General features: G+C 35.3%; 1 protein-coding gene across 6 annotated transcripts in view; it reads right to left on the reverse strand.

Moving 5' to 3' along the window:
- Window positions 1–20,982, reverse strand: part of LOC145673752 (putative serine protease K12H4.7) — a 72,571-nt gene that overhangs the window by 40,222 nt on the left and 11,367 nt on the right. For all 6 annotated transcript variants that reach the window (XM_081743497.1, XM_081743496.1, XM_081743498.1 and 3 more), the window contains exons 3-5: window positions 17,490–17,671; window positions 10,794–11,026; window positions 411–546 (exon numbers count right to left, since the gene is read on the reverse strand). In XM_081743497.1, coding sequence (XP_081599623.1) covers window positions 411–546; window positions 10,794–11,026; window positions 17,490–17,671 — 551 coding nt within the window. The remainder of the gene's footprint in view (window positions 1–410; window positions 547–10,793; window positions 11,027–17,489; window positions 17,672–20,982) is intronic.

The raw sequence follows: 20,982 nt of genomic DNA on the forward strand, positions 1-20,982 counted from the left end.
TGCATTTCAAATATAAATAACCATTTCCACTACACTCATGTGATCCTAGTTCTCATTCTTGATACCTGAATATTTGATATTAAAAAAAAATAAAGAGTATACCTTGTTCTGAGAGATCAATGTTCAACCTTGTAGCTGTATGGATTTCTAAAAATAAAGATACTTAAACTAAAATTTACTGATCTTGGGTATAACAGGGTAAAACATACTGTCATGTCTGGGTATAACAAACTGTTCTGGTGCGAACTGGCTGAATAGCACCACTGATCTTGCAGTATTTCTGCATAAAATAGTATTGTTCAGTATACAATTTTAAATAATTAAGAAGTTTTCAAACATTGCAGGTTTGTAACAAATCACTGATACACAAAAACAAAATATATACACAAAAAAATAAAGTTTGTGCATACCTGAATAACTGTTCCAAGTTTCTCATTCCTATCTTATGTCGTAATAATATTTTAATCTGGTTTGTAGCCTCCTCAATGGCTGTTACACATGAATTACTGTAAGTTGCCAGAGAATCTCGAACAACACCCATATATTCTGAAACAAAAGTTGTTTCATGTGTAACAAAATACTTTTATATTTCCTATTACAGTAGGAAGTTGAAAATCGGAAATAATTGGGCTACAGGTAGTTCGGATTTTCGAAAATGACCAACAAAATGGCATTTAGGCTTAAATATGCTGTACGGTATGCTCTTTTATCGATATAGTGGTTATAAAGTGCATACAGTAATTACAATATCGTACGTAAGGCTACTTACATTTAATGTTTCTGAAGAACCTGCTCGTAATTACACTATTCTTGTAACTCACACTTAAAACTTTACTTGTATAGACCTAAGGAAAAATAAACAATTACATACGAATGAGCTTTCGTAAGAACACTGACTTCACACAAAGCTGACGGACAACCCTATTGTTTGCTTATCGCTAGCGCTAATACAAAATGTAAAAAGCTTCTAGGGACCGCGTTCATATTTGTAACGTTTCGAATTTTTGACGTTCGGATTATCGACGTCCTACTGTATTGTGTTATTATTGCAGTATATTTTGAGTTACTTAAGATTCCTATCTTACCTGCGGACGAAATAACAAGGAGAGAGAGACAGAGAAAACTATACAAGTAAAAAAAAAAAATAATAATAATAAATAAATAAATAAATAAAATAATTACTAGAAATAAAAATCAGCAACTGGGTCAAGTCAATATCGGATACAGCGATCTGTTTGCTCCTGTCTTCATCTTCTCATTTCCTTGTGCTGTCAATTTTGTCTATTTTTCTGTTACTTTTAAGATGTCCGCTGATGCGGTACGAAATGTCAATAATACGAAAAGTATCCAGAAAAGTTACAAACACATAAGCTTTCATAGATTAGTGGTTCTATGCATGAAATATTCTTTGATTTTTGTTTTCTTATTTGTAAGTTTTATAAACGTGAAGCTCGTTACAAGAAATCTTATAAAAGAAAATAACCAATGTTTAATGGATCGATGAGAATAGAACAGTGAACGATCAACGGAATTAATTTTAATGGTTTTTACAGATGATGATTTTGTATAAGACACTGTGATTCTATGATTTGTATGCTTGAAAGAGTTGTATATGAGAAATTTGTATTAGTTTGTAAACTATTCCGTTCTGCCCTCTTAGCTGGCGTAGTGCGTAGGGCGAGGGCCTATGGTGTACATGGTCACGGGTTCCACTGTCGGTGGAAAAGAGCATAATAATAATAATAATAATAATAATAATAATAATAATAATAATAATAATAATAATAATAATAATAATAATAACTTCACAATCATTCATTCATTTACTTACATTAATCATTCATCCCCTTCAGCATAAAGGGCATAACCATAGGATATGAAGTTAAAATTTCACATAATTTTTAATTTATTCCGTTCGGAATACTCTTTATAAAATTATTAAACACTTTGGATTCACCTCCAAATCAGAGTATATCTGGGAATTATAATTTTAGGGAATCCCTTGCACAACCCATTTCCACATTGATGAAATATGCACTTTTAGATTGCATATATACGACTTCCTTTACTAAAAAAATTCATTAAAAACTTTCGATTCACTAAAGATTTCTTACAATGCTTATACAACGTAGAAATGAAACCAGTAAGAAAGGAATCGAACAAAATTGATTCTAAAATCAAATTAACAGTAGAGTTGGAAAGTAACCATTCCTTGAACTATCTGGATTTCATTTTCCATACAAGAGATAATTGGATTTCCACAATCTATGGAGAACATACCTCCAGTTATTTTCACATTCATAAAAAAATCGGCTCACTCAAACTTTGGATATACTTCTTAATAATAAAGTTAGGCCGTGTCCAAAAGATACAAGTGCACATTTGAAGTACGCTTATTTCCGGAACTGACGTCACCTAGTGTGCGTCAAAGGGTCCAAGTTTACAAGTCTACGAGTGCATAGTGCGTAGTGTGCGAGGATGTACACTATGTTAGTATACTTGTGTGCTTAACATGGCGATATCTAATAAAATAATCTATTAAAATTTTAAAAGCCATATGTCTACTATTTTTGTTGAGGTGAATTTATTTGTGAGCTGATCTGATAATAATTTACCTGATAAATATACAATTTAGTGATATTACAAGTGAAATATGAAAATATTACACAAATAACAAACCTATTTACTTTGTTCTCAGCATGCAAAGGGAAAGCAACCAAATAGTTTCTTTAATAATGTTATAAAGACATTTATGTTTAAATATTGCATGGTTTATGTAGCTTAACTGAGATAATTAGACTATCGGTAATACAGCTTTTGGCACGTAAATGAAAAATATTAATTCCGTATGAATTAAAATATTAATCTCTAGTATAGAATAATGATAACCTAGATTATTCATTTCTCTATAGCTAAAGTTGCAGCTGCAGCTGCAAATGTTAATTCGTAGGTAGATGGGCCTAATTTTCTAGTTTTGATTCTAAACAAATTCCATTTAAAGCTACCACATTTCCTTGCACTTGTGAGAGACTAATATGCCAATTATCGTACATTTTGCATTTTTGACAGCTGCACAAAAGTGAAATACATATAAAAAATTTCTTTCCATACATTTATCAAAGATTTCACAAATTTCTCTTAGTAAGTTTTTACTTTGGCCATTTGATTAATTTTTTTTTTTTTTTTGATTCTTCGTTCAGTGATTTGATCTTCCGGTACCGGTTTTGAAAACTTGCCTGTTAGCCCATACATATAGGTTAGTAGCTAGGTTGGTTCCTTTCTGTACCAAAGTTTAATATTTAATTCACATAGTATTGCCGAACGAGCGTTAGCGAGCGAAGGCGGGTTAGAGCCCCGGAGGGCACGTTATTTTCTGTCTTGGTTACAAATCGTTTCATTGAACGATTCGTGAAATGGCCAAAGTAAAGACTAGCTTTCCTCTTAATTCATATAATCCAATTACTGTATCCACTATGAAACGATTATGAACAAATAATTACTTCCGTATAGTTGAACAATGAGAGCGATTACATAAGACATACTGTATTTTTTCATAAAACTGTCTCTTAATTTTCATAATATCTAAAAGTAACATCTAAGGAACTTCATTACTAGCGCAGTATGGTAGAAATAGTCCAATCAGTATACCTGTAACTGGAGCAATACACCCAGAACTACGAGACCTATGTGTCATATTCCGTACAAGAAGCATTTATACCCAATATGAACTCTCTCCCAAAGTAATTTTGAGCCATATTATTGTAAATAGCGTTTCCCTCAGTACTTTTGGTGTCCTAATGCTCCTGCAAATTGCCTATTTTCGCTTGCAATAAAATTCCTAAGCTACTTCGCAATAGTGTCGTCAACGCCCTAACCACCAGTGCTACTGTTCTTCCGGGAATTAATAAATAGAACATCGCCAATAGTTTAGTGGTTTCTATGCTGTTACGAGTTTATTGTGCACATAAGACAAGATACAAACACACACACACACACATTATATATATATATATATATATATATATATATATATATATATATATATATATATATATATATTGAATTTACGCTCCGCTCTTGTTAATCTGCGCGTGAAAGATCCTAAATGGCAAATGTTTGCAGGTATGGCGAAGCTGAAGCTGTTGGCGCACATGAAAAAAACTCTCAAGTCATTTTATGGTTACCCCATATTGTCAATCTGTACGATATATTTATATTTAATATAACTGGAAAATCATTCATCTAAAAAAAAAAAAGCATGTTTATTTTTTCTAGTACGCGAAATTCCCCCTTCTTTTGTTATCAATGTTTCATGTTCCACCACTATGAGGCGTTGGAATCAAGTGCGGATCAAAAGCTAATTTGACGAAGTGTACACTATTTAGTGTGCACTTCACTAGTAGACTTCGAGTGTGCATCCTCGAAGTGTGCACTATGTACTTTTGGACACGGCCTTAGTTTCTTCTTAAGTGAAACTGATTAGCTAAATTAGTATGTTAGAATTATGAAAACTAAATTAGTGGAACTATGACACTGTGAAAAAAATTGCACTCTACAGCTCCCAAGTCTATATAATCAAAATAGGAAAGACTGAAATCTCAAGTTGACTGAAAGTAAATCTCAAGTCCCATGTTTCTTAGGATTTCCTATAGGGTAAAGAAAATAGTTCAAAGTAAAAAACACGTTTGAAACCTCCAACTAGTGCGGAAAAGACTAACAAGTTCTAATGAATATTTTCTTACAAAATTTTTGTGCAAAGAGAAGTTCTTGAAGTTGTACGCGGGGATCTGCATGTGTTACACATCGTTGGAAAGATGACAGCAAGTACACCTCACATGTGAAATATTTCGCTTGAACGAGGCCTGTAAGGAACGTGGCAACCATTTGGAGATCCGAACAAAGGACGTTCCGAAACAGCAGAAAACGTGAATAAAATAGAAAGCAACGATGTAATTTTTTTTGAGACGTGATGTATATATGTGCAAAAGGTAGCTGAATGCGAATCTGACATCAAATGTTTACAAATCAAAATGGTGGATTCAACATGGCGGACATAAATTACACACACACACACACACACACACACACACACACACACACACACACACACACACACACACACACACACACACACACACACACACACACACACACACACACACACACACACACACACACACACACACACACACACACACACACACACACACACACACACACACACACACACACACACACACACACACAAAAGCTATAGATCTGAAATTGGGTATATAGTGATATTCGACGGCGCTAGATATGAGTCGGATAGAATGCAAAAAACTGCTATGAAACTGAAAGCGGGTAGGTAGTGGTTTTCGTGGTTGCGGAGTACGAATTCAATGTTAAGAGTGGAAACTGCAATATGACGGACAAAAAGTGCAAAAAATATGGACAGAACGAACATCGGATCGGATCTTCAAATGGTCGCCACACGCCCTATAGGCCGCATTCAAGCAAGATATTTCATATTGAGGTGTATTCGGTGTGACCTTTCCAATGATATATAATACTTGCAGAGCCCCGCGAACCACTTCACCTACTTCCCTTGTTAGTCACTAACATTACTCTGAAGTCTAAAAATTTGATGGTGATACCATTAATGCGGTCATGATTATATATATATAATATAAAAATCAGAATTAAACATCATATCAGGAATGCCAAAGAAGAAAATGCAGCCAAGTAAGATTTATCTAAGTATTTAATCAAGCACAAACACAACATAAAAGACATGTATATTGCATAACTTAACTTCATAAACACAAAGGAATACACTTGAATAATTCTATATCCGCTTGAAAAATTCGGAACTTAGTGCTGATAAAGGGAGTTTGGATAAGGATTAGGAAGTATTATAATCAGCTTAGTAAAAAAGAGAAATTAATCTTTACAATCTGTAGGTCTGCGAACAGATTTATCGCTAGGAAAAAAAAAAAAGTCTAACATTTTAAAAATCGTTCCTGCTTTTTAACTGTAGAAATTGCCAACACTAGAACATTTAAAATGACACACTGCACACCACCGTAAGATAAAATTAACTTTTATGAGTATTTGTGTTAACTATGTTAAGATAAAAACATTCTAAATTAATTCTTTATTTTTCTGGCATAGAAGAAAATGTACACTTTTATTTCTAAATATATTATCGAAGTAAATAAGTAAGTTAATTTCTTAACAGTCTTCGGTTCATTGCCTGACGAAAATGGCAAGATATGTAATTGAAACTACTTCGAATACTTCAACAAGAGGAACGTAGTATGGCGACTGAAACATTGTTGGGTTTAATACGGAAAGAGTTTAATTTACTCACATTTATACGCCTACTAATGATTTCTATACCTTTCTCTTGGATTTTGTACACTGAAACTCAACTTTACAATCTAAAAGAAACATACATTTGTTCTCCAAATATTTATAAATAGTGACTGTGTGGTTCCATAAGTAAGTCGGTTCTCGTGCTATACTTGTCTTTACTTGCAATTAATCAATTTAAGTCAATTTTCCACAATCATATTAAAGAAGCATTCTCGATCACGGTACAAATTTTCGTTTGATGATCCATTGTAATTCGCGTGTGCTTTCGTGCACTTAATTATTACTCCTTGTACACAGTGTTGCCATCGCTCTGACTACTGATATCACCTATGCCACTAAACAAAAGCAACTTACAGGAAAAGAATGTTACGACTTGGAATCAGTTGTGAGCCACACTGATGGAAAATTAGCACAAGTTCTCAAGTCAATCCCCCAAGACGTGAATTTTAATTCCAATGTTGGACAAGGAATCACAGCTTCATGATATTTGCTGTGAATCACAGGTAGAGTGAAAGTTGGTTTTGTGTTTGTACTGACAAAGAACTTAAAAGCAGTTCAATTCTACAAAGAGAGGATAATCACAAGCAATGTACTAAGTATAGTTGTTTGATAATACAGAGGTTAATTCATTTATATTGAGCCGAAGTCACTGTGCAACAGTAGCGCGCATGCGCAAACCATTGACTTGGAATTGCCACAAGGCAAGTAACAGTATCTCGTTAGTCACGCTGTAAAGCAGTGTGGCCTCGCACAGCTTAATGTCACCAAAACTGAACAGATTCATTGTGACCCTTTTCAACGCTAAGTTCACGGCGCGCCGCCGCGTCGCGCATCGTAGAAGCGTGTAAAGTGCGCAGGTCGTGCCACTGTGAATCGTATTATAAAGCAGAGAGTTCTGGGCCCACCACACCGACGCGAGCAGCTAGAACAGTTCCCAAAAGGGTTCATGATTGTAGTCTCGTACAGGGGCAAACGGTGTCTCTAAAAGATGGAGTGAGACGTCAAAATCAATGTTGTATACAACCTGACTCATGTTCTGACTGAAATATAACAGCATAAAATCCCAGCATTGGATGGACAAGACTTGAACCAGGTTGAACTGCACCAAGGCAAGGCGTCCAGCCACATGGCGAAAAAAATCACTGGAATTCTATCGCTCTATGGAACAGGAAACTAGAATTTCAGCAATTCCCTTCTATGACATCCTTGTCAAGTTCATAGTTTAAGGTTTTGGTGAAATTCAGGATATTCTAACGATGAATTCTTCAAATAGAGAGTAGTCAAACGCTGATTAAAAACTCATTCTGTAACCAAGGATTAAAAATATGGAATAATCACAACTTTTCACCGGTCCCATATCAACTATTCTCCCTCACTCGTAACACACATGTTTGAGGTAAATAATAAGAATGGTAGATAAGTTCATGTCTTTAGTATATGAATTTCAACGAATGAAAGGTGGGACTGGATCAAGAATCGAACCCGGTCTCTGACTTACAGTGCTGGTCTACTAATCATTGTTCTATCCAGTCCACTCTCTTATCACTCTTGAAGCCAGCCGGCACTTAGCCATTTCATTTCACTGTACCGGAACACCTGTTATGTTTGGACAACACAATATCTACATTAAAGGACACCTATGACGGTTGGATTGGATATTTTATGTACCATTACAATTAATCCGAGCTCCCTCACCAAATGACATAGACCAATGGGTTATTTTCAATGTTCTACATCTCTCCATTTTTATTTTTTTTTTAAATCATTTAATGTACCTTGACATCTGCCCCTTTAGTAGCCCTCTAGTTTTCACACGATATTCCGGTTCTAACCACACACGATGCAGCGTAGCAACTTCAGCAGCTTGCACAGCTTCACCTACCAGTTTGTGAAGAGACAAAATCTGCAATAGGGGTCTGGTAGACTCCTTGATGATGTATCCCAAAGAATCAAAATCTTCAAGGAGGTAATATCAGACGAGAGCAGAAGTTAGGAGACTGGTCCATCATGGCCATTTTCCAGAGAAGTGTCTACTAAGAAGTTCCCGAATACAGAAGTTCAACACGGAAGAGTTCCGCCTTCTTGGAATATCAGGGTCGACTGCAACTCCTGTATCTGAGGAAACAGACACTCTGGAAGCACGTCGCAGTAATTCGTCCTGGTCTTCTCTGCATAATGGAGTGGACTTACCACTCTATCGTGCATAATATCTCACCGTATGTTCAACTTTCGACTACCCCAACTGTGTTCACGAGCGGCGTGTGGATTTTCATAACTTCACATCTGAATGTTATGGCGATTAACATTACCAGACACGTAAATAGATGGCTTCATCATAAAACATAAACCTTTCCAACTCGATTGTGTTGAACACATAAGCAGGAGATTGAAATCGGAAAAAATGGTGATTGGAATTAGATTTCTGGGCTTCTGGCTTCTATAGCCACGTCACCCCGTCATGTATGACGGATGACGTCCGCGGTGATCGCGCTACCCGGCGAACAGGGGTGGGAGAAAGGAATAAAGGAATGAGGAAGGAAGTGGCTTCAACCCGGCATTTGCCTGAGGTGAATGAGAAAAACCCAGGAAACCTCACTCAGGATCGCCGGCCTGAGAAAGGTTTTATACTTTTTCGACCGGGTGTCCTACCGGGAATCAACCCCCGAGAACGCTCGCACTAAACTCAAGAGGTTAACGACTACGCTACGGGGAGCAACTGAAGAATGGTCACTGGGTTGTCAAGCGTGAATGATTTGTAATTTGTATTCATGAAGATGTAACCGCTTATGCATGGTTAATTTTAGCATATACATCCTGTAAAATACTGCGAATCGACTTTTAAGGGCTTCTTTAAAATGAAACATGCACATCGTCGACAATTCGTTGACTCACACACCTGATTGTCTACTTCGAGGCAAGTCGTTAGAACTACCTGTCGACCTAACGTCCCTCGAGTATTTCATTATGCCGTATTAGGAGAGTAACATCATGTGCGTGGATTTCCTCAGGCTCCTGTTTCCTCCTAGTTTCGTCATTCCATCATTTTCATTCATCTCGTTATTACTGCCTCCCTTAGTTTCGCTGCATAATCGGAGGACGGTAAATTCTTATCACGCAAACATATTTTCGAGGGTGGAGCGCTTAATATTCCTGGCTGAATTATCACTGAACGGTAATGGATGACTTACTATCGGGATAACACAACGCAACGAGCCTTCTCTGATGTCATCATTGTCATTCATATTAAATCTAATTGTTAGCACAACACCGAAATGTCGCTATATTCGAATCAACACAAATGTATACAAAACTTGGAGAGATGTAGCACATTTTGCAATCATTGCTTTGGGTCCTGTAGTGTCGGAGTTCTGATTGATAGTAATTATACTGGGATCTCACGAACACGCGGTATAACACTTTATTATGTTTTATTATCTTATTTTTTATAACTTACCTAGTTTTAAGTCTAGTTATGAATATGCTCTTGATTATCGTGCTATAAATAAGAACAGCACACTGGTCGCAAAAATATGTGAAGTTCACATTCCAAAGTTTATAACTACAGTATGCAAATGTGTGTTCATTCCTTTCCAAAATATGTCCTTTAGACTCGCTATTAGTACAGCTCAGTGTTGTGTATCCATTGAGCCTGAGTAACACCTAGCTGAATATGTTTACATAAAACACCGGAATATACTGGAATTCGTCAATTTAGCGTACCTGTGGGAGAGTATTGATGTACCAGCACAAGAATCTGGACCTAAAGGTTATTACACCAAATTCAGAAAACGGATTAGGCAGACAAAATATGAAATATCTCAATTTTTATAAACACTAAAATAGCCATTGGTGGCGCTTTCTTTCTTTAAAAAAAAAAATGTATGTAATGAATTGTGTATCCGAAGTACTTTACATAAAAGGGTTTCAGATCATTTAGTTTTTCTTTTGACATTCATACCAGCCTTTTAAAATTATTATTTTAAATATACTAGGCTTAGTTTTCTTATGATCACATCCATCATCTCTAGTTTCATTCACTAACAAGGGTTAGGTTTTATAAAACAGCCTCAATTTTACCCACTTCAATAAAGACGTTTGAACTTGCATATGAATTTTCCAGATTTCAGAATGACTGAAGTAACCAACGTAAAACATCCAAGTAGACTTATAACAAACTATCTTCAAACGCTGGATAGAAGTCTCTATTACAACCACTCCCCTGCATCTTGTTATGCTTTTAAGTGAAAGATTCGTAAATTAATTTTATTCGCTAATGTTTTGCAGTGAATTCTCTATTATTAATTTAACAAGGTTACAAGCTTTTAAACATTTCAAGTAATCAGGAGTTTTGCTTTGAGATCACAAGATCCCTTTTACGTAAGCTACAAATGCAAAATTTTAAGAGATCTGGTGACTTAGTATTTAAGTATTCTTACCCTGAAAGTCGACTAAGGCCAAAAGCGGTCCGCTTGCCGACATAGCTCCGTGTACCAAATGGGGATATTTCACCCTTGCCCACGCAGCCAAGGATCCTGGATAAGAACCTCCAAAAGCTATCCACTTGGCATCTCTTAGGTTATGCTCTTCTATCATAGCTTTAATAAATGATGCGATGTCTGCTAATGCTTGTTCGCTGCTCAGGTAAACTAAATTTTTCACACTCATGTCTCTGAGAAAGAAAAAGACTTTTAGAGTACAAGGACAAATAATGTAAATGTGTGTGTGTCAATAGCATATAATAATAATAATAATAATAATAATAATAATAATAATAATAATAATAATAATAATAATAATAATAATAATAATAATAATAATAATAATAATAATGTATTTGAAGAAGGCTACAGAGCCTTACTTTGCCATGTAAAAGAAGTCATATATAAACCCAGTTGAGAATGCTCCAAGAGCATTACTAGAACGAACTTTAAAAAAAATAATTTTTCTTATTACCTTCTAAAGGCATTATACTAATTGTCCTATGTACTTTATTATTATTATTATTATACTCATTAAACAATTCTTGTAATATACGTGTCTATACATTTATAATTTCCTTGAGTACTAAATTTTCTCCACGTTTTATTTAAGACTTGTTAAAACGTTCTACAATATGTTGTTTTACGAAAAGACACGCTCAAAATTGAAAAATTCCCAAACAAACACCCCCCATATATATATATGAAAGAGAGAGAGAAAAAATTGAGTAACGAACTTACTGAAGATCAATAAAATGTTCTCGACAAACATACGAATGAAATTTGGAAGAGAGATATGTAAAACTTTACAGGTTAGTCAAAGAAAGCAAATACTCAAAGAATATAATTTAATTACAGAAGAGACAATGGAAGTTATGAAACCGAAAGAAGTGTACAAGTACCTGGGTTTCAAGCAATCGAGAAGAATAGAACACAAAATGATAAAAAGAAGAAATATCACGAAATTACCAACAAAGACGGAAATATATAGTAAGAACTTCAGTAAGACCATTAATACATTTGCAGTATCAGTTCTAACATATTCATTCCGAGTAATAACATGCACGAAAAGCAAACTAATATAACTTGAAAGGAAGAATTTTGGACTAGATCCGTAAGTTCCTAGTGTGTTTTTTTAAATGCGTTTCTGCCATTGTTTTAGATTCTTATGAAGTATGAATATCAATTTCATTACATGCTATGTGATGAAAGTATTGGACACAACTGCAATCCAGGTTTGATAATGGGTTCTTTATGAATCGGTATTTAATATGGGGATGGTCTTTATGACAGCTTGTACTCTCGCAAACACACTTTCCGACCAGGTAGGGAAATGTTTCCTGCAAAATGACAACCCATTCTTGGCGGAGAGTTGGAATGAAATGAAATCTTTGAATTTTACGTCCCACTGTTATGCCAGTTAGGCTAAAGGAGATGGTGATGATGAGTAATGAATGAAATGGTGAAATGAAGGAAGTGGGAGGAAACGGGAGAACACAGAGGAAACCCACGCACACGGTGTTTGTCCACCACAAAGTTCACTTGACGGGGGGTGGGATCGAACCCGGGACCCCAAGCACCAGAGGTGAACGCTCTACCACTGAGCCACTGCGGCCCCCAGCTTCAGAAACAGTTCATCTAGGTATGTTTAGGAGGGCTGAAATCTCCCTCTTCAATTTACTAGACTAGTGACACCAAATTACCTGATCACTTTGGAAATGAGTGAACTCATCTAATCTATCGAGCTATCTTATCATAACCGCAGACATTATCCGTGTTCTAAGTAGTTGGTGACATCACTGTGTTTAAAAGAAAGAAAAACGACATTATGTCCTAATATTTTTCATCACATAGTATATATTCTTTTTTAAACATTTTGGACCGTGTGATTGTACATGACAAATAAGCAACAGAAAGTAAATAACGACGTATGACTAAACATAACGCAAGTAAAAAATCTACTTTTTACAAGAGAATTTCCGATGGGAAAAAAAAAAATAACTGGCTAAAACAGATCCAAATAACCTCAGTTCAATTCAGCCCGTCGCAACTAAATTTTTCTTCATTTATAATTTTCTATCGCATCTTTCTAAGAAACATCTAATATAATTGATAATATTTGAGCATAGAAATTTTAATAGCAATATATTCAAGTGATGTTTATTTCATTCCTATAACTGACGTTTCTAAAGCAGCTAACGATCGGAAATTCCCTATGGGGCAATTTCGTTAAAGAACTATGTGGATAATTGTATTTCTATGGTTTCAAGTTGTTCATATTATATTACGAGGGTAAATCAAAAATTATTCACAATTTTGACATAACTCTTCTTACATTGTTCATACTGACATCTGTCCTCATTTATTTTATTTTTATGCTGTTGTACACATGCTATGAAAGTCTGATCCTAATTCCTCCATTTATCTTCCTTTTGTTGCAGATAGATCCTGGCCGCTCCATTAGAAGTTTGCATCAAAGAGGAACAACGAACAGTGATCCGGTTTTTGTGGTCGGAAGGTGTATAAGGGGCCGCACTCCATCAGACTTTCGTCTCAATACGGGAACAGTGTATTGCCGCTACAGAGTGTCTACAAATGGATTGTAAAATTCAAAAATAGTAGCACAAGTGTTACGCACGAGGAAGGAGCCAGACGACTATCTACGACCACAAATGATGACAACATTAAACATGTATGTGACATGGTTCTGTTAGAGTGACTACTGATGAAGTGGCACATCGTTTGGAAATTAAGTCATGGTTCCTGATACACCTTCCGACCACAAAAACCGGATCACTGCTCGTTGTTCCTCTTTGGTGCAAACTTCTAATGGAGCGGCCATGATCCTAATGGAGGAATTAGAATTAAACTTTACAGCATGACCACAACAGCATAACAATAAAATAAACGAGGACAGAAGTCAGTATGAACAATGTAAGAAGAATTATGTCAAAATTGTGGATAATATTTGATTTACCGTTGTATATACTACTATATTCTATCTACACTCCGTTTTCCATTTCTTTGCACGCCGCCAGATGGCATCTGCATGTTCTTGCACCTGCCTGGTATCATCTATATCAAATTAATTTTCTCAACATATACTAGCAACAGGTAAAAGCCATTTAATATCAATCTCCACTCTCTTAATTTCCTAGTTCGGTATTTTAAAGTGAATTTACGAAGCATGAAATGTTGACTTAGCAAATTTGGAGATCCATCACCGTGGAAACAAAATCTCGCCACTAAATCGTACGTTGAACTAACTTGATTCAATGTCTGAGTGTATCCTTGGTAAACATTCCTATTTCATCATGATTCACTTTTATTTTGTCATCTTTGACACTACACAGGATAATACCGTTGAATATTAAACGCTAAATTTTATTCTGCACTATTTATTTATTTATTTTTAATTATGTGGACAAGGAATAGGAACAGCATTTGCTTATATGGCTGAATGGTAATATCACAAATACATGTACAGTATTGGGCAGAATAAATGACACCACAAATAATGTCATGTTTATGAATACACCAAAACATTTTCATGTAACTACGTATGTATTTGATACAAATTATTATATATATATATATTTGTTTGGAAACACAAGGTATACTTCAGTGACGGGAACATAGTGAGCAGAAGTTCAATATTTGAAGTGGAAACATTTGTTTTTGGATACAAAAAGGCATGGGAAGAGAGAAGTTTTCGCAATATTCTGGTGTAATTTCTGTAACCCAGACGTGTTTTACAGTTTCTTTTAATTAACAAAGTGAACTGGGGTCGCGTTTAACCAACAGTTTTCAATTAGGCTAAGGTCCGGCGAATTTCCTGGTCAAGGTCCAAGAATTTAAAACCCACTGTTTTCAAGCCATTTAACAGCTTCTGTCTGGTAGCATGGAGCTCCATCATGCTGGAAGTGAGTAAAGTGGTTGATTTCCATAAATACTGGTATATATTTTGTAAAGACATCGAGGTAGATAGTTCCATTCATTGATGTCCCTTCAGGCATATCTACAATTCGCATCTTTCTTTAGCAGAAATGACTCCCCAAACCATGATTCTTGCAGCAATCTTCACGATGGAAATGATGTAGCGTTGAGAGTATCCCATGTATCGTGAGCCCGTCATATGTCTGCTCAAGGCAATAAAACTGTGATACTCGAGTCTCGTCCAAAAGCATAAGACTTTTCCATTGATCACCATTTCATTCTTGATACTTTCTGCAAAATGCTAATCTAGGGAGGTTCCTTTATTTTAGTAAAACTGCTTGGATTATTTTGGCTGATTTCCTGGGTGAATTCTTTGCTGCTGAAAGTATGGCGTCATTTATACGCTTGGTGATGCACTTTTCACCTTCTTTTGGCTATATATAGCCATACTTTCCTGTGGTTTTGAAATTATTTTTGCCATGGCAACTGTCTTTTGTGCCAGTCACAATCTGGCATCAATTTGGTGAGGATTATAGTCCTCTTCACTCAGAATCTTTATTTCTCCGTCCATCTCCAGTAAAATTCTTGTTTCAGGCATAGTCACTACTATCTTCTTCCAATAGAATATAAAGTAAACCAAAGTAAACCAGCACAATAGGAATACGACCAATAGTCTACAGATAGTTATGAGCAGGGTGGAAAAAAATCATGATTTTTTTCAAAAAAATCATTTTTGTTGATTTTTTTGATTTAAATCGATTTTTTTGATTTAAATCAAATCTTTTTCTTCGTATAATACAAGTCGCGAACTGAAGAAAAACATTAGGAATTAGTATTAAATGTTAATTATGTCATTTAAGTGAAAGTATTGGGTTTTAATTTTGAATTAATTCCCAATCGTTAACCAATTTTAATCCCAAACAATGTTTCTTAAGCATTAAGGAAAAAGTACAGCAATGTATATCAACATGACACTTTTCTTTTCACGAAAGTTACTGATATTTGGCAGGGGCATATTTTTAAACAATTGGAACTAGTTAGCGCTACGAAATACATATAAAGTACGTAAATTTCGCCTAAAATTAACTAACTCACTCTATGATCTATGGAACCCGGAGGTTCAATGCCATGTTCACAAAAGCTCTCCACTAACTTCTATGCTTAGTCAACTGGATCCAGTTTTTACTTTGTATTCCTATTTCTGCGAGACGCAACTTAATATTGTCCTCACATCTGCGCCTCGGCCTTCCTAACGATCTTTTTCCGATTGGACTTCCAGTTAAAACTTTGAAAGCGTTCCTACTTTCTTCCATTCTCGCTACATGTCCTGCCCACCTGAGCCTCCAAGATTTGATGACCCTAACAATATTTGGTGAATGGTATAACTTATGCAGTTCCTCATCATGAAGTTTTCGCCATTCCTCATTTCCGTTCCTTTTGGTTCCGAATATTCGTTTCAGGATTTTATTCTCAATTACTTTCAGTCTGCGTTCTTCCCTCAGCGTAAGCGACCATGTTTCACAACCATACAGCACAACAGGCATAATTATCGTTTTATATATTTTAAAGCTTCAAATTCCTCGACACAATTCGTGACGATAAGAGATTTTGAACTGAATAATAACACGAATCCCTGCACGCATTCCAAAATAAAAAAAATCAAGATGATCAGTTCGAGAAGAAGAAACACTTGTGATTGTTAAAAATATGCTTTATGTGACGTGAAAAACAGTTCAAATGCGAGTTGTTCGTGCATTTAAGACATCTATACATAGCAGGCACATTTTTATACTTTTCTGTTGGCCATTTTATTTCCTCTGACAATTTTTATTGCACAGGCGCGGCAAATTTTCTGCGATCACATCGCAGATCGCGGCATGTTCTTAAATGGGGTCAAGTATCCACTTTATCAAAAGTATTATTCGATATTTTAACGCATCCAAAATTTGTCGTATTACGATCCCGAGGAACTTCTATGTATTTAGTACATAAATTTCGCCCAAAATTTTATTTTTATTTATTTATTTTTTTTTGTTTCGGAGAGGGGATCAGACCCCTCTAAATACGCCCCTATTATCTGGAAACAAACAAATAGACGTGGACATAAAAGAGTTTTCATCCTAAATGTCCATGGTGATTTCCCCGTTGGAATAGAAATTTTAAAACCCTGTTACAAAGAGAAGAAAGCAGGGTTCACCCGTAACCCGTTCAAAGGGGATTTTCCCTGATCGTTCCCTACATGATACTCGTTTTCATACTGTGCTTACATACATTTGAGTCTCATTGTATTATGATTATTATCTTCCATAATCGAAGTAACAGACGAGAAACGGGATTTTACTTACTTTCACTTTAAATTAATTCATTTCGGAATTTGATTTAAATCAACGATTTTTATTAAAAAATCAAGTGATTTAAATCTTGATTAAAATCGTGATTTAAATCAGACTGATTTAAATCAATCCACCCTGGTTATGAGTCACACACTATGAACTATCAACAGACTATCAACCTAGCAGACGACACTATCACGATCAAAGAGAATGATCACTCTGTAATGCAAACAAACAAAATAAAAAAGTGAGTAATTCATTCTGTCCAATACTGTACATTGGTTTATTTTTTACTTATAGTTAGAAATAAAAATCAAGACATGATGAATATATTGCGAGCATGTAATATGGCTGTATTCACAAACATGAAACAATGCGTACTTACTCCGTTGGATGGCTTTTTCCGTAAAAGCGGTGTTCCAACTGGAAACAAAGTGCTCTATACTCTTGGGCATAGTCAATCCATGCCCCATCCACCATCCATTTGGCACTCGCTTCTCCCTCTCCACCAATCATAAGGAAAATTGGACCACCCGGTTTATAAAACGAATTATTTGTATAATAGCGCTGTAAAGGAAAATTAAGAAAAATAATTGCATATGATTGGTAATGAATACACGAAGAGCTTCAATATTTTAATACTGTTTACAGTATGTAACTGTACGACACCCATAATTAGACTACACCAAATTTATGGGAGTGAACCTTAAAACTACAATCAGAAAATTACTAAAATAAAGAGTTTAGCCAGATAATGGGGTGAAAAGTGCCCTTACACGGATTGCTGTGATATTTATACCAAAGGTACCTCACATCTAAAGATAACTTTGTCCAGAAAATCAACTTCAAATTCATTCGAATTTCGAAGCTATTGTTGAAAATTCGAAAATCAAAAATTGTTTATATCTCGGAAACGGCTTAAGTTACGAGGGTAAAACAAAATATGAATATACTTTGCTTGAAGGGCCTTAGCGAAAACAAGAAAGAATGTATTTTGCCCTTTAAATTTCTAGCGAAAAGCGCGTCGAAAATATTCGAATTCAAATATTTTTGCTTTATGTTTGAGTGACCACCACCTATTTTCAGCCATAGAAGCAGCACCAACCCATCTATAATATATTCTGACCATGGTTTGATACCCTCGGTGCAACTTGGTGTAAAATAAGGAAAACTGATGAGGCACTTTTCACCCCCTTACGCGGCTATACCTTTTACATTGTATTTATCTGTACAATATTTCTAAATATTCTTCGTTGAATAATAGTTATTATATTCATATATGATTTTTTTCTAAATGTTTCGAATCGACAGCTCAATCCTACGAGCTACTTAATAGAAAGTGATGAGATTTAGAAAGATTATCATTTAGCTCTAGTTGATCATATACTTTCTCTTGTCTTCAGTTTCTGTACAATTACTTCCTCTTATTTAGTTTTCTAAAAACTTGGTCACTGTCGTTCGAAAGGGAGAAAAGATAATAAACTTGCAAGGGCTGAGTAGCGTTGTAGTACTTTGCCTCATGGAATAATTAAAGTAAAAACGTATAGTGGTTAGGTTTTGACTCCCCTGCTTGCTAAATGAACATCACCAAAACCTGATTGTATTTTTACTGTAACTAATTAACTCTGTGACTTATGGAATCCGCGTTCACAAAAGCTCTCCACTAACTTCTATCCTTAGCCAACTGGATCCAGTTTCTACTTTGTATTCCTATTTCTGCGAGATTAATCTTAATATTGTCCTCACACCTGTGCCTAGGCCTTCCTAATGGTCGTTTTGCGATCGGTCTTCCGGTTAAGACTTTGAAAGCGTTCCTACTTTTTTCCACCCTGGCTACATGACCTACCTATCTGAGCCTCCTAGATATGATGACCCTAACAATGTTTGGTAAATGGTATAAATTATGTAGTTTCTTGTTATGAAGTTTCCGCCATTCCTGTTTCTTTTGAGTCCGAATATTTGTCTCAGGATCTTGTTCACAAATACTTCCTATCCCTTCCTAGAAGCGTCCTCTTTTCTCCTATCCCTTTTAAAACATCATTTGTTACTTTGTCCATTTTATCTTTTCCACTTTCCTTCAACACCACATTTCGCAGCTCTGTAAATATTTCTTTAACTTCCTTAATGTCCAAGTCTCTGAACCATACAATCCAATGTCGCATATATAGCACTTCTCCAACTTCTTCCTTACAGACACATATTTCTTAAATACTTTACACTCCATTTAACATTAATAATCCTTATTTATACTAAAGTCTTGGCTGTTTTAAGAGAAAAAACATTCTTTTTTAAAATAATAACAGATGTGAAATCCAGTGTTCTACTATTGAATTCTGAGATATTCTTAAAAGTGTGCTAATAAGCTTATTTTAGTGACACTCTTACACTTTTCCTTGCAATGAAGTTCTTATCTTACGAACCTCCATTTTTGATTCGGATTTGTGTAAATTGCTCTTGAATTGGCACATACATTTCTTCAAAGTTTCAGAAGTTTTGGTGCTAAGTACGTAGATTAATGTAGTTATCAATTTGGGGAGAAAATCACAAATCGAATACACTGCATATTAGGAGAATCAAATTTTGATATTACTATACCACGAGAGATGGGCTTGAGCGTGTCAGCTCCTAGTCCACGCTACCGGGTTTATGCACATACTTTAAATAGCATGGTTGTGTAAAATATACCCATTTTAGTAGCAATTGTCACTCTTCTGTCTACCATACAAGCAGCTCTTTCTGTTGTTTTATTAAACTCTATATGAGCCCATTTTTATCTTTTTCTACTAAGTTTTAACGCTTTATATATAGTCCTTATAATGATGGAATGCATTACTTGGTATGAAGATTTTACTTTTCGCTTCCATCTTCCACTTTAAATCACAACCATTATTTTGACAATGCTATAACACAACAAACCAATAAATAGATTGTGTACTGAGTTTTAGTGCTCTTATATTTTGGTCATTCTCTAACGTAATACAGAAAACCACTCATACCTCCTCTCCCCACAACTATCTAGACTCCACAAAACAAACGTAGAACTAGTCAGATATGTAATATATTTTGATTTTTTTTAAATCAAAAGATCCAATATATTTCACGCAAAAATTTTCTTGTAGGCGTTATATCTGGAGAGCTACATACAGTGTAGCCAAATCCGAACTATCACTTAACTCAGTATTACGTGCTTATTCTGCAAAAATACGAAAATTCGATTTAGAAGCCGTCCACAAATTTTGTGGTCTCTGATTCAAAAACTAATTATTGGTCAAGATAGCAATCTTTTGATACTTTCTTTTTCTTAATCATTCCTAAAATTCTCGTTTATATTGAAGTAAGGGCGCAAGTGCTATTGTGTAATTGCGAGAACTTGTAAGTACAATTACCAAAACTTGTTGCTCTAATGTTATAGAAGGAAAGGAGAGCAATACTCGTAAAAACTTCCCAAAAATACGCCATTTTAAGCACTAAAGCAATCCCTACCCAAGCTTTTCATATCTCCGGAACGGTTTGAGAGATCATATTGCTGTAAACAGTATTGCTATTATTGAAGTGCGAGCAAAAATGTTTTCATTGAAGTGAAAGCTTAATGAAATTTTGATGCAGTCAGTTACCAATGTTGCAATTTTCTCACGAAAGTTTGAACAAAGAAATAATTTTAGTTTTGTGCTCGAGTCTTCTAACACGTATAGAATCAGAAAGTTTGCAGATTACCATTCACGAGAGAATACTCTTTTCGGACTTATTTAATTTGGTATTGAGGAATATACTTTGCTTTTCTATTGTCGTAGACTCTATTGTACGACACGTTTTCAGCTATGTTGAAGGATGTTTTTTAGTGACTGATAGGGCGGTTTACGCGCGACAGACAGTTTTTG

This window comes from Thermobia domestica, chromosome 17, assembly GCF_964235325.1.
Source record: "Thermobia domestica chromosome 17, izTheDome1.hap1.1, whole genome shotgun sequence".
Taxonomy (NCBI): Eukaryota; Metazoa; Arthropoda; class Insecta; order Zygentoma; family Lepismatidae; genus Thermobia; species Thermobia domestica.